Source organism: Ranitomeya imitator, chromosome 3 (assembly GCF_032444005.1).
Source record: "Ranitomeya imitator isolate aRanImi1 chromosome 3, aRanImi1.pri, whole genome shotgun sequence".
NCBI lineage: Eukaryota > Metazoa > Chordata > Amphibia > Anura > Dendrobatidae > Ranitomeya > Ranitomeya imitator.
Window position 1 is genome coordinate 318614136 of NC_091284.1, and position 14096 is coordinate 318628231.

The 14096-nt window shown below is 45.5% G+C and overlaps 1 protein-coding gene and 1 long non-coding RNA gene across 2 annotated transcripts in view; one reads left to right on the forward strand and one right to left on the reverse strand.

Moving 5' to 3' along the window:
* Window positions 1–14096, reverse strand: part of FANCE (FA complementation group E) — a 119454-nt gene that overhangs the window by 87236 nt on the left and 18122 nt on the right. Inside the window, exons 3-4 of the mRNA XM_069756617.1 lie at window positions 2947–3460; window positions 1222–1272 (exon numbers count right to left, since the gene is read on the reverse strand). Coding sequence (XP_069612718.1) covers window positions 1222–1272; window positions 2947–3460 — 565 coding nt within the window. The remainder of the gene's footprint in view (window positions 1–1221; window positions 1273–2946; window positions 3461–14096) is intronic.
* The window catches only part of LOC138669832 (uncharacterized), a 135003-nt gene that overhangs the window by 83467 nt on the left and 37440 nt on the right, over window positions 1–14096 (forward strand). The window lies entirely within an intron of this gene.

A 14096-nucleotide genomic window follows, 5' to 3' on the forward strand; every position in this document is an offset into this window, starting at 1 on the left:
ACGTGGGGGACACAGCACGAACCAAGCACACGCAGGGACACAGCACGAGCCAAGCACACGTGGGGGTCAAGCACGAGCCAAGCACACGTGGGGGTCAAGCACGAGCCAAGCACACGTGGGGGTCAAGCACGAGCCAAGCACACGCGGGGGCACAGAACGAGCCAAGCACACGCGGGGGCACAGCACGAGCCAAGCACACGCGGGGGACACAGCACGAACCAAGCACACGCAGGGACACAGCACGAGCCAAGCACACGTGGGGGTCAAGCACGAGCCAAGCACACGCAGGAACACAGCATGAGCCAAGCACACGTGGGGGTCAAGCACGAGCCAAGCACACGCAGGAACACAGCATGAGCCAAGCACACGTGGGGGTCAAGCACGAGCCAAGCACACGCGGGGGCACAGCACGAACCAAGCACACGCAGGGACACAGCACGAGCCAAGCACACGCGGGGGACACAGCACGGACCAAGCACACGCAGGGACACAGCACGAGCCAAGCACACGTAGGGGTCAAGCACAAGCCAAGCACACGTGGGGGTCAAGCACGAGCCAAGCACACGCGGGGGCACAGAACGAGCCAAGCACACGCGGGGGCACAGAACGAGCCAAGCACACGCAGGGACACAGCACGAGCCAAGCACACGCGGGGGACACAGCACGAACCAAGCAAACGCAGGGACACAGCACGAGCCAAGCACACGTAGGGGTCAAGCACGAGCCAAGCACACGCGGGGGCACAGAACGAGCCAAGCACACGCAGGGGCACAGCACGAGCCAAGCACACGCGGGGACACAGCACAAGTCAAGCACACGCGGGGGTCAAGTACGAGCCAAGCACACGCAGTGGCACAGCACGAGCCAAGCACACGTGGGGCACAGAACGAGCCGAGCGGTGCAGCAAACATGTAAGAGGGTCTACTGTGCCCGTTTGGCTCTTGGGCTGACGCCGTGTGTGCACAGCTCCTGTAGTTACAGTTTGTGTTTGCGCACATGCCAAAATCTTCAGTTCAGGCAGTGCTCGATCTGGACAAACTGTGCTGCATTGGGCACTTGACCATGCCAAGTGCCTATCATACAGTACGTTTTTGTAGAATTAAAATCATTTTCTGAACAACAACAAAAAATCAAAAGAGTAAAAACTATACCAGTAGAATTCTTATAAGGTTCAAGATCCCTGATCAGGTTTATACCTGAGGCCTTAAGTCTTATTTTTACCTCCGTGTCTATTTCCAGGTTTATGATCTGCTTCAGGTTTGAGATATGACCCTGGAAAAAAAGGTAAAAGGTAGTTTACTGTGGAGTCAAAAAGAAAAAAAAAATCTCTTTATAAAAAGACTACAAATTTTTAAAACAAATCTATTTAAAGATATGATTCCAGAGACGAACTGCAAAGCCGTCACATAAGAACACACTGCACAGTAATGTGAAAACAATATTGAAAAGTTACAAGTAACTACTTTAAAAACAAAAAAAAAACACTTTACTGGGTTAATAAATCTGTGTTGTATTCTTTTTAAAGGGAACCTGCCATGTGAAAAAAATGCTATTAACCTGTAGATATAGGGTTAATCTTCAGGTTAATAGCGTTCTCAGCCTGCCCGGCGCCCTCACTGAGAGCACTGCTACCTGGAGGAAATTTACTTTATTGCTCTGACAGCATTTGGCTTCCAGTGGCAGAGGTGGCACCAGTGTGGTTTCAATCTGAGTATATTCTGAGTGGTTTCCAGTGAGGCGCTGGCGTGGGTCGAGTCCTGGCTATGAGTGTAGAGTGCGGTAACCGCGCTCCCGGAACTGACTGACAGCAGCTCAGCATTAGAGCCGGCTGTCAGTCAGTGTCGGGAGCGCGGTTACAGCTACCACTCTCTATACTCAGAGCCGGGAGTCGAACCACGCCAGCGCCTCACTGGAAGATGAATTCTGCAGAGAGAAATAAAGTACATTTCTTCTCGACAGGATGTGACAGGTCCCCTTTAATTATTTGTCAATTCTTTTCAATTACTTTAATGCACAAAGGTATTCTCAGATAACCAATCCAAAATGTAACATCACATTCAGTATTATTGTCCCAAAATATTGGACAAAAGAGTTTTTGTTTTGTTTATATAAGGTATCGCAGGTGTATAGTGCCTATATGCAGTAGAGATAAGTGTAGGATCTTTGTCTCTCCTTGGTAGGATCCCGCATCTAGTATATATTAACTGTTTATGTAATGGAATCTGTAAGCAAAAATATATTCTCTGCCATGATGACTACAGAATCTTCCTCCAGTGGTGTAGCAAGGGGGTGGCCAGAGGGGCAGATACCTTGGGGAAATACTATTCCCACACTGTTAATGAGGCCTGCAATGCTTTTCCGTGGACAGGCGCAGAGAGTGCACACACAGCTCTACCTGTGCAGAGCGCAGCATTCATGTCAGATGAGTGTCATCGCGGCTGTGCTAAATGCAGTCACTGATATGACGAAGCTCAACCTAAAGGGAGCAGTGTCATCTCAGTCGCTGCTTATGCATAGCACAGCAATTGATAAATAAAATCATCTCGACTGCTGCACTCCGTATAGGCGGTGACTGAAATGAAAAAAAAAAAAAAAATGAATGAAGACAGAGCAGCTAATGAATCAAGACAGCATTGACTCAAGTGTAGTGAGCATGATCCAATATTGTCTACATTCCTTGCCTTTATATTTTTGCACTTTTTCTAACCCTAACTAGTGTTAGGGCCAGGTTTAGGGTTAAGCTTAGAGCTAGAGTAATAAAATTGTAAAATGTTAAAAATATAATAACGGATTTCAACAAAAAAAAAATAGACGGTCAAAGCACAACCTATATAAATAAAAGTATTTTTCCTCAAACTGAAATACATGTGCTTGTGGAATAAAAGGTTCAGTGCTGGGCTGGTGGAGGACTCGGTGAGCGCTGAAGGTTTATGGGTTAGTACTTGCCTTTCCTTGAGTGCTGGAGCTCCACGCTATGCTGCCGTCCTCCTCTGCATCTGTGAGAGCTGCTTCTTCCTGTAATTCTCCTTCTTCGGCAGGCTTATGTGATTGGGAGTTGGTGCAGAGCTCTTTAATGCAGATATTTAATATGGGTCCGCTTACATCTTCTAATGGTGTTTCACTCTTATGGTCCTCCATGCTGCAGTCAACTGGTGAGGAGCACCCAATCTGCTGATATCGGCCTAATTTAGGCAGTTCAGCTCCCATTTGACCCAAGCCCTGGCACAAAATCTGCAGCCTTTCCAGCACTGGAGTTCTGTGGACCCAGGTTTCATGGCCACTATATATGAGAAACTGGTGAGTGAGGTACAGCAGCCATTCATCTGAGATGTTCTGCTCTTTCCTGACCATCTTTGCCACAAGCTGAATGCACGGTGTTGGCAAGTAGTAAAAAATAAAATTCAGTAAGCTGAAGAAATTCCTCTGTAACTGGATTGGCAGCTGGAAAAGTTTTGGCTTTCTGTTAAGTGGAAGGAGAAATAAACAGAATTACAATAAATTTCTAGTAGCAGCACATCCAGGCACCTCAGTAACTGCCCCTCATTAAAAGTACTGAAATACAATCTTTTTTTATGTCATGTCATAGTGGCGTATTCATGCGTTTTTGATGGCTTGATCAATATCAAAGGTGTTTGGCAGGAGAGCAGCGCTCTATGGCCTCCCAGGTTCCTGGGAAATGTTGCGCTCCTTCTTGATTGACAGTTCAGACCATTGTTGCTGGAGGAGCCCTGTTGTTACTGAAGCCCTCTAGCGGTCCGAGTCAGCCCTCTAGCGGTCCGAGTCAGCCCTCTAGCGGTCCTAGTCAGCCCTCTAGCGGTCCTAGTCAGCCCTCTAGCGGTCCTAGTCAGCCCTCTAGCGGTCCTAGTCAGCCCTCTAGCGGTCCTAGTCAGCCCTCTAGCGGTCCTAGTCAGCCCTCTGCTGGAAAATTACTTATTTCCACAAGTACTGTTTAATTATGTCAATCAATGAAGATGGACATAAACCTTGCATATATTAAAATAAGTGGAATATTTTTCAGTTTGTGGCTTTTTGGGGGAAAAAGTGTGTTTTCACAAACCACAGCGTACTCAGGGTTTGGAAATTTTTTCAATAAACTTCTCCGTTGTACGTAAAAATTGTTGTGAAAAAATGCACATTATAAATTTATCAAAAATCACTAAAAAAACCTTGTAAAGCACCAAGGTTACTTACTGGTAGCTGGTTTTTCCGGAGCCCATGACAGCACACCTGAACGGGACAGGAAACCTACTGAAATAAAAGGGCGGTACCTCTCCCTCGCTTCAGTTGGTTTTCAGAGAATGAGAGGCCCCCTTGGTTGGTACACATGGCAATCTACCACCACATCATGATAATAATAACAAAAAACACCCAGCTAAAAGTGCGCACCAAAAGGGTGAAAAAAGAAGGGAGGGAATATACAGGTGCTGTCATGGGCTCCGGAAAAACCGGCTACCAGTAAGTAACCTTGGTGTTTTCCCGTCTCCCATGACAGAACACCTGAGAGATTTTTGGAGAAAGAAACACCTTAGGGAGGGACCACCGCTTGTAGCACCCTACTACCAAAGGTAAGGTCAGTTGAGGAGGATAGATCTAGCCGGTAGTGTCTAAAGAAGGTAGACGGTGAGGACCAGGTAGCGGCCTTCCAAATTTGATCAATCGATACCTCTGCTTTTTCTGCCCAGGAAGTAGCCACAGCTCTGGTGGAGTGAGCCTTGATGCCTTCAGGGATCGGGGCACCACGAGAAGCATAGGATAAGGAAATGGCCCCCCTAATCCACCTAGCAACAGTACCCTTGGATACCCCATATCCCTTCCTGCTACCCTGGAAAGCTACAAATAGGGACTGATCCTTCCTCCACTGACTAGTCAACGATATATACTGCAAAATAGCTCTTCTTACATCCAGCGTATGAAATTTCTCTTCCCCTGGGTTCTTGGGATTATCACAAAAAGAGGGTAACCCAATTTCTTGACTTCTATGGAACTTAAGTACTAATTTTGGCAGATATGCCGGATCTGGTCTGAGTACTACTCTGTCATCAAATACCTGTGTATAAGGAGGGGAGATAGACAGGGCTTGCAAGTCACTCACCCTACGGGCTGATGTTAACGCTACCAGAAGTACTGTTTTAAGAGTGAGAATTTTTATTGATGATTCCTGCAATGGTTCAAATAGATCACTAGTCAGAGCCTCTAACACCAGATTCAAATCCCATGGAGGAACCCTCTGAATTATTACTGGTCTAGACCTACTACAGGATTTTATAGAGCGGGACACCCATCTATTGGAGGTCAGCTTACAATTATACAAGGCTCCTAATGCCGACACTTGTACTTTGAGCGTATTAGTTGCCAACCCTAGTTGTAAACCCGCCTGTAAAAACTCTAGAATAGTACCTACAGGAGCCTTGTCCTCCAAAGGTTGCCCTGAAAAATCTAGAAACTTCTTCCATGTTCTACCATAAATCCTCAATGTTACTGGCTTTCTACTTTTCAACAAGGTGGAGACTAACCCTGGCAAAAACCCCCGCCTACTCAATAATGCCCTCTCAAATTCCAGGCTGCAAGACGGAAGCCCTTCACTTGAGAGTGGCATATTGGATCCTGAGTAAGCAGGTCCGGAATTTCTGGCAGGATCCTTGGATCGGTTACTGACATTTGTCTCAGGAGGGAGAACCAAGGTCTTTTTGGCCAGAATGGGGCAATCAAAATTACTCTCGCCTGCTCCATTCTGATCTTCCTTACCACTGTCGGAATCATCGCTATCTGTGGAAACCCATACGCGAGACTGAACTTCCATTGTATTTGGAAAGCATCCACCGCAAAAGGTTTCACTCTCGGGTCTAAAGAACAGAAACTCTCTACTTTCCTGTTGTTTAGGGTGGCAAAGAAATCTATTACAGGTAAGCCCCAAGCCTGCACTATTTATTGAAACACTTGGGGATTCAAAGACCACTCTCCTTGTCTCAGTGTCTTGCGACTTAGGTAATCTGCTTTCGTATTCTCGACTCCCTTTATGTGGAGAGCCGAGAGGGACAGTAGGTGGCGCTCCGCTATTTGTAGGAGAACAGACGCTGAATTCATCAGGGAAGGGGATCTCGTCCCCCCCTTGGTGGTTGATATACGCAACCACTTCGTGATTGTCTGACATGACCCTGGTATGGTGACCCTGAAGGATGGGAAGGAAATGTTTCACAGCTCTCTCTACAGCCCATAACTCTCTTAAATTTGATGCCTGTTGTGATTCTAGTTGGGACCAGGATCCCTGAACTGAGAGAGTCCCTAAATGAGCCCCCCATCCTGTACAGCTTGCGTCTGTGGTGATGATCTGCTCTATCGGAGTTATCCACTGGACTCCCGACGCCAAATGATCTCTTACGACCCACCATTTTAGGGAATCCGTTACCTCTAATGAAAGGCATAGCTTCCTTCTAAATGCCCTCTTAACCACTTTTGTGCTGACAGGAACTCCCACTGTAACTGTCTTAGATGGAACTGTGCCCATCTTACTGCAGGTATACAGGATGTTAGAGAACCCAACAGGGACATTGCCTTTCTCAACGTCATGACTCCACAAGATTCTGAATTTTGACCAGCTTGTTTTCTGCTAAGAGACAAAGCTGACGCCTGGAGTCCAGAACTAAACCCAGAAAGGACTGAACTAACTCCGGCGTCAACCTCGACTTGGTGAGATTTATTTTCCACCCCAACCGCTCTAACGTTGATATGACTTCTTTTATTTGTGCCAGGCAATGTGCTGCTGAGTTCCCTATTATAAGGAAGTCGTCCAGATACGGAACTATAGCCACGTTCTGAGAGCGGAGGAAGGACATGACCTCTGACATCAGCTTGGTGAATATTCTTGGCGCTATAGACAGGCCGAATGGGAGGGCAGCGTATTGATAGTGCCTGAGACAACCTTGGACATAAACTGCTACTCTTAGGAATTTTTGATAGTCCCGATGTATTGGGATGTAGTAGTAGGCGTCCTTTAAGTCTATGGCTGCCATGAAGCAACCTGGAAACAAGAGTTTTACTGCTGTATTCACAGACTCCATTTTGAAGGAGCAATTTACTACTGACTGGTTTAGATTTTTTAAATTGACAATGGTTCTCAGTGACCCGTCCGGTTTTCGTATTAGAAAAAGAGGGGAGTAAAAACCTTTTCCCTGCTCTTCTCCCGGCACCTCTACCAGAACTCGTTTTGATACCAGTTCCAATACCTCTGTTTCCAAGGCTAGCTGCTCCTCCGGGGTTTTTCTTTGGGGCGCTAAAACAAAAGTTTGTCGTGGTGGAAAAACAAAATCTATTTTTAGGCCGTCTTTGATGACCTTCAGAGTTCAATGACTGGGGGAGATGTCTACCCAGGCTGGGAAAAAAGATGAAAGCCTTCCCCCCACCTCCAGCCTGGCGTCATTGGGAGGGCTTTTTTGCCGATGTAGAGGGACCTTTAAACATATATCCAGATCCTTTCCTGTCTCTGGAATCCCAATTCCTTCTATCTCCCGGGGGGCGGCCCCTACTAAATTTGCCCCTCCGAAAATAAGGCCTTCTAAAGTCCACAGGAAAGGGAGGAAATCCCTTTTTTCTATCTCCTGCTTTCTCCAAAATGTCTTCTAATTTTTGACCGAAGAGGAAATGACCATCACATGGTATAGAACAAAGTCTATTTTTTGAAGGTAAATTGCCGGGGCACCCCTTCAACCAGAGAGCACGCCTAGCCGCGTTGGATAAACTTGCCGCTCTAGCCGCCAGCCTTACGGAGTCTGCCGAAGAATCTGCTATAAAGGCAGCTGCTCCTTTAGCCAAAGTCACATTTGTTAAAATTTCATCCCTTGGGGCTTTAGATTTCAGTTGCTCCTCTATCTGCAATTGCTGGTTTTAAACCCCCTGCGGTCGCTTCCCAGGTGTGCCTTAGGAATCCATCCGCTTTTTTTATCTAAGGGATCCCTTAAGACCCCAGAGTCTTCTAAGGGAAGGGATAACTTTTTAGACGATCTAGCTACCGCACCATCGATTTTCGGAACTTTATCCCATGTTTCCGAATCTTTCTCCTCAAAGGGGTAACGTCTTTTAGAAGCCGAGGGTAGATTACCCGATTTCTCTGGCTTCCTCCATTCCTTTTCTAGAAGGGCCTTTACCCTGGAACCCTGGAATTAACTGGAAAGGTGCGCTTTCTCTTCTCCTCTAGACCCCCAAACATTATGTCCTCCAGGGACTTGCTGCTTTCTCATTTTTTAGGCCCATTGAAGCTCTAAAGGCTTTTACTAATTTGTCCGTGTTCTCAGTTAAAAAACACGGACGGCCTCCAACATCACTATCAGAAGAGGAGCCAAAAGATTTAGAGGAAGAGGAGCAGGGAGATAATGGTTCCTCCTGACATTCCTCATCAGAAAGAGAAACCTCGGAAACCGAAACTGGTTCTGGGTTTTTACTACCCTTTTTCTTAAGGGCTGCTTTCACAGAGCCTTGCACTTCTGCTCTGATTATTGCTCTAAGACTAGAGGCAAAGTCAGGGGTCTCTTCCTGGATAGTCTTTTGGATGCAATCTACACAAAGACTTTTCTGCCACTGGACTGCCAACGGAACTCTACAGAGGGCACATTCCTTATTCTTTGACTTGGTGCTAGCCTTCCTCGGCGCCTGCCAAGTAAACAGAAAATGTAGCCCATTACCACCAGGGTGACATTCACGTAGATCACTCACCACCCGCTGACCATAAAGGGTACCGGATTCCGAGGCGGACTAGGAGCACGGGGAACGTTCCTCCTGGAGGCTGAAGAATCCTGAGACGTCCGACTAGGACGATTGCGGCTCCTTCCACTCGAGCGGCTATTCTTCTTATCACGTTGGTGAGCCGGTGCATCGCCTGATAAGGGCTCTTGCTGCTGCTGTAATAGCTGCTGCTGCTGCTCCATACGATCCTCCATCTTTGGAATCTGTATGAAGATGAGCAGCGATCTGTGCAGCCACCCCCTTACTAAAGGGTCTTCCACAGTGCTCCCCGCCTCTTCCAGTAACCATTTCGCTCCTCTCCCCCTCCTGTACACCGCCGGTAAACGTATAATGTAACCGGCGTTACATTCCATGGGCGTCGCCATCTTGGATTCGGCGCGCTTCTCTGACGTCACGCAGGCACGCCCATTCCCAGCGTGCCTTGCAGTGAACGCCAGCCGCGCGCCTGAAAGTCGCCCAGCAGAAGGAGAGAGAGCAGCGTGGCAGACGCAGAATGGCCCCCAGAGTTCCGGACTGCGCTGAACCGACGCCCGCAATGTGCGCAAGAGCCCGAAGGATCTGCGGACGACGCTACCAGCATCCCGAAGGCCGGCATACAGGCGCCCTGCCTGCGCTTCCAGTGCCGGGACGGGAGTGGGTAAGTAGATCTTCAATCAACAAAAAATAAAAAATAAAAAAATACCGCCGTCATTCCAGCACAAGGGTTCCCATCAGGACAGGAAACCCAACTGAAGCGAGGGAGAGGTACCGCCCTTTTATTTCAGTAGGTTTCCTGTCCTGACTGGGCGGATCCCTCTCTCAGGTGTGCTGTCATGGGAGACGGGAAAACACTCTATAAAAGAGCCTTTAGTATACAGGTCCTTCTCAAAAAATTAGCATATAGTGTTAAATTTCATTATTTACCATAATGTAATGATTACAATTAAACTTTCATATATTATAGATTCATTATCCACCAACTGAAATTTGTCAGGTCTTTTATTGTTTTAATACTGATGATTTTGGCATACAACTCCTGATAACCCAAAAAACCTGTCTCAATAAATTAGCATATCAAGAAAAGGTTCTCTAAACGACCTATTACCCTAATCTTCTGAATCAACTAATTAACTCTAAACACATGCAAAAGATACCTGAGGCTTTTATAAACTCCCTGCCTGGTTCATTACTCAAAACCCCCATCATGGGTAAGACTAGCGACCTGACAGATGTCAAGAAGGCCATCATTGACACCCTCAAGCAAGAGGGTCAGACCCAGAAAGAAATTTCTCAACAAATAGGCTGTTCCCAGAGTGCTGTATCAAGGCACCTCAATGGTAAGTCTGTTGGAAGGAAACAATGTGGCAGAAAACGCTGTACAACGAGAAGAGGAGACCGGACCCTGAGGAAGATTGTGGAGAAGGACCGATTCCAGACCTTGGGGAACCTGAGGAAGCAGTGGACTGAGTCTGGTGTGGAAACATCCAGAGCCACCGTGCACAGGCGTGTGCAGGAAATGGGCTACAGGTGCCGCATTCCCCAGGTAAAGCCACTTTTGAACCATAAACAGCGGCAGAGGCGCCTGACCTGGGCTACAGAGAAGCAGCACTGGACTGTTGCTAAGTGGTCCCAAGTACTTTTTTCTGATGAAAGCAAATTTTGCATGTCATTCGGAAATCAAGGTGCCAGAGTCTGGAGGAAGACTGGGGAGAAGGAAATGCCAAAATGCCTGAAGTCCAGTGTCAAGTACCCACAGTCAGTGATGGTGTGGGGTGCCATGTCAGCTGCTGGTGTTGGTCCACTGTGTTTCATCAAGGGCAGGGTCAATGCAGCTAGCTATCAGGAGATTTTGGAGCACTTCATGCTTCCATCGGCTGAAATGCTTTATGGAGATGAAGATTTCATTTTTCAGCACGACCTGGCACCTGCTCACAGTGCCAAAACCACTGGTAAATGGTTTACTGACCATGGTATTACTGTGCTCAATTGGCCTGCCAACTCTCCTGACCTGAACCCCATAGAGAATCTGTGGGATATTGTGAAGAGAAAGTTGAGAGACGCAAGACCCAACACTCTGGATGAGCTTAAGGCCGCTATTGAAGCATCCTGGGCCTCCATAACATCTCAGCAGTGTCACAGGCTGATTGCCTCCATGCCACGCCGCATTGAAGCAGTCATTTCTGCCAAAGGATTCCCGACCAAGTATTGAGTGCATAACTGAACATTATTATTTGATGGTTTTTTTGTTTGTTATTAAAAAACACTTTTATTTGATTGGATGGGTGAAATATGCTAATTTATTGAGACAGGTTTTTTGGGTTATCAGGAGTTGTATGCCAAAATCATCAGTATTAAAACAATAAAAGACCTGACAAATTTCAGTTGGTGGATAATGAATCTATAATATATGAAAGTTTAATTGTAATCATTACATTATGGTAAATAATGAAATTTAACACTATATGCTAATTTTTTGAGAAGGACCTGTACTTCTTTGTAGGGGTTGTTCACAAAGCATATTTATCAATTATTAGTATAGGAGAAAAATGTTTATTTTTTATATAACTATTTATAATGTAAGTTTTTCATTATACAACCATGATATAAAAATATGTGCATGAACATACAGCATGCCATGTATCGCAATTTTAAATAAAACCAAGACTTAAGAAAGAGAAATAAAAATAGGAAGTTGTCTAATTATCATTCTTTATCCAAGTTACTTTCAGTCATTAACAAAATAGAAAAAATGCGGCTAATGAAATTAGACCGCAGCCAGCTCACCGATCCTTGCAGGTGCTCGGAACTTCATCTGGGACCAAGACGAGTTGTAATTGCAGCCGAAGATAGGAAATGTTCCAGCTCCATAAAATGTCAATGCTTTATTTTTCCATTAAAATCTTAGTACAAAATATCCTTGCATAAATATGAATGCTGAAGTGTCACAATGAGAGCGACGCGTTTCAATCTTGTCTGATCTTAATCCATGCTTAGTTTAGTTTGAATTCTGACATTTACTATATAGTAATCCTGGACCAATGAAATTGCCGCTTTTTTTTTTTTTTTTACTAATTACTTCTGCAGGTCCTGGACATAATTATGTCAATGCAATGTAGATGAACTTATCTAAATAATAAAACAAACCAAACTACCAAATTAAATATAAACACAATAAGGCTATGTGCACACGTAGGAAATGTGGTGCAGAATTTTCTGCACCAAATCTACATCTGCAGATCTGATGCAGATTCTGTGCAGTTTCTATGCAGTACAATGTAAATCAATGTGAAAAAAAAAAAATCTGCGCACACGGCGCAGAAAAATCCGCGCAGAAACGCCGCAGAACTGCACAAAAGAAGCGATGTGCACCTCTTTGAAATCTGCAGCGCCTCTGCACAGACCCCTCTGCACCACGCGCACAGCTCCTCCTCCTTTACACTGCACTGTAAATCACAGTGAAGTTCTGCAGCAGAAAAATCTGCTGCAGTTCTGCACCAATTTTGCACCAAATCTGCATTGTGTGCACATACCCTAAGAGCTAAGAAAAAACCAATAAACAAATAAGTTTTAAGCATAGTGATACATGATTTTGAGGCCAAAAGGGTATCTCGTTTGTAGATTATAAATCCAAAAAGCTTCTCTAGTGAGAAGCTGTCTTTTTATATCCCCTCCCCTTTGGGAAGGTTTTATCCATTCAATACCCTGTACGGTCATCATAGAATAATCACCTGAATGACAAGTAACAAAATGCTTGGCAACAGCTGAAACATTACGGCTAGTTGTGTTATTACTGGTTAGGTCCCTGAGATGTTCCGATATTCTAATTTTTTTTTTTTTTTTTTTTGAACAATAAATTTTTATTGAAGTTTGCAAAAATAAATGGTACAGGAAAGGAAGGAACTTTAACGTTATCCAATAGTACATTGCATCATAAAAAGTATAACAGTCCTTCGCTTATGTTCCAGTTACCAGCAATAAACATAACACAAGTCATAGCGAAAAACGAGTGTAACAACAAAGACAAAAACAAACAAAATGTGGGACAAGGGTTTAAGTTTCCTCGTTGTGCATACTATATGGCCATGTTCACACAGTGCGTTTTTTACCGCGGAACCGCGGCGGTTTTGCGGCTGCGGTTCCGCAGCTGTTTTCCATGCAGGGTACAGTACACTGTACCCTATGGAAAACAGGACACACTGTGCACATGGTCCGGAAATTGTAAAAAAAAAAGACGCGCTGAATAGCTCCCGGAAAAAAGAAGGAGCATGTCAATTCTTCTTCCTGAACCGCAGCGGTTCTGCACCCATAGACCTCCATTGTGAGGTCAAAATCGCAGTAAAACCCGCAGATCAAAAATATATCTGCGGGTTTTACTGCGATTTGATGTGCAGAACCGCTGCAGCAGGAAGTGCGGGGGAGCGGGCGGAAGTGCGTGGGCGGAGTGTGGCTGCCCCCCCGTGCTCCGATCCCGCCCCCCCGTGCTCCGATGCCCCCCCCCCGTGCTCCGATGCCCCCCCCAGTGCTCCGATGCCCCCCCCGTGCCCTAATCTCCCCCCCTTATACTTACCCGGCGTCCCGGTGTCCGTCCGGCCGTCTTCTCCCTGGGCGCCGCCATCTTGCAAAATGGCGGGCGCATGCGCAGTGCGCCCGCCGAATCTGCCGGCCGGCAGATTCGCTCCAAAGTGCATTTTGATCACTGAGATATAACCTATCTCAGTGATCAAAATAAAAAAATAGTAAATGACACCCCCCCACTTTGTCACCCCCATTGGTAGGGACAATAAAAAAAATTAAGAATTTTTTTTTTTTTTTTTTCACTAAGGTTAGAATAGGGTTAGGGTTAGGGGTAGGGTTAGGGTTAGGGTTAGGGGTAGGGTTAGGGGTAGGGTTAGGGGTAGGGTTAGGGGTAGGGTTAGGTATTTTCAGCCATTTTAGCCCTAAAAAGCTTCCTAGGAAACACACAGTAAAAAAAGGATAAAAAAACGCATCAAAAAACGCATCAAAAAACGCATCAAAAACGCATCAAAAAAGGACAAAAAAAGGACCTGCGTTTTCTGCCAAGAGCTGCAGTTTTTTAAAAAAACTGTCCTGAAAAAAAAAGGATGGAAATCCTGAACGTGTGAACATACCCTATAAGAGATTTTACAAGAAGTGCAGTCTATTTTATAAACAACATTATTTGTGTAACAGTTTATACATTCCTTTATTTGATATGTTTTCGTTCCCTCTGTGTTTTGGAAAGTATTATTAGTTTTCACATTGCGGCATATAGTAAATGTCAGAATTCACACTAAACTAAGCATGGATTAAGATCAGACAAGATCGAAACGCGTCGCTCTCATTGTGACACTTCAGCATTCATATTTATGCAAGGATATTTT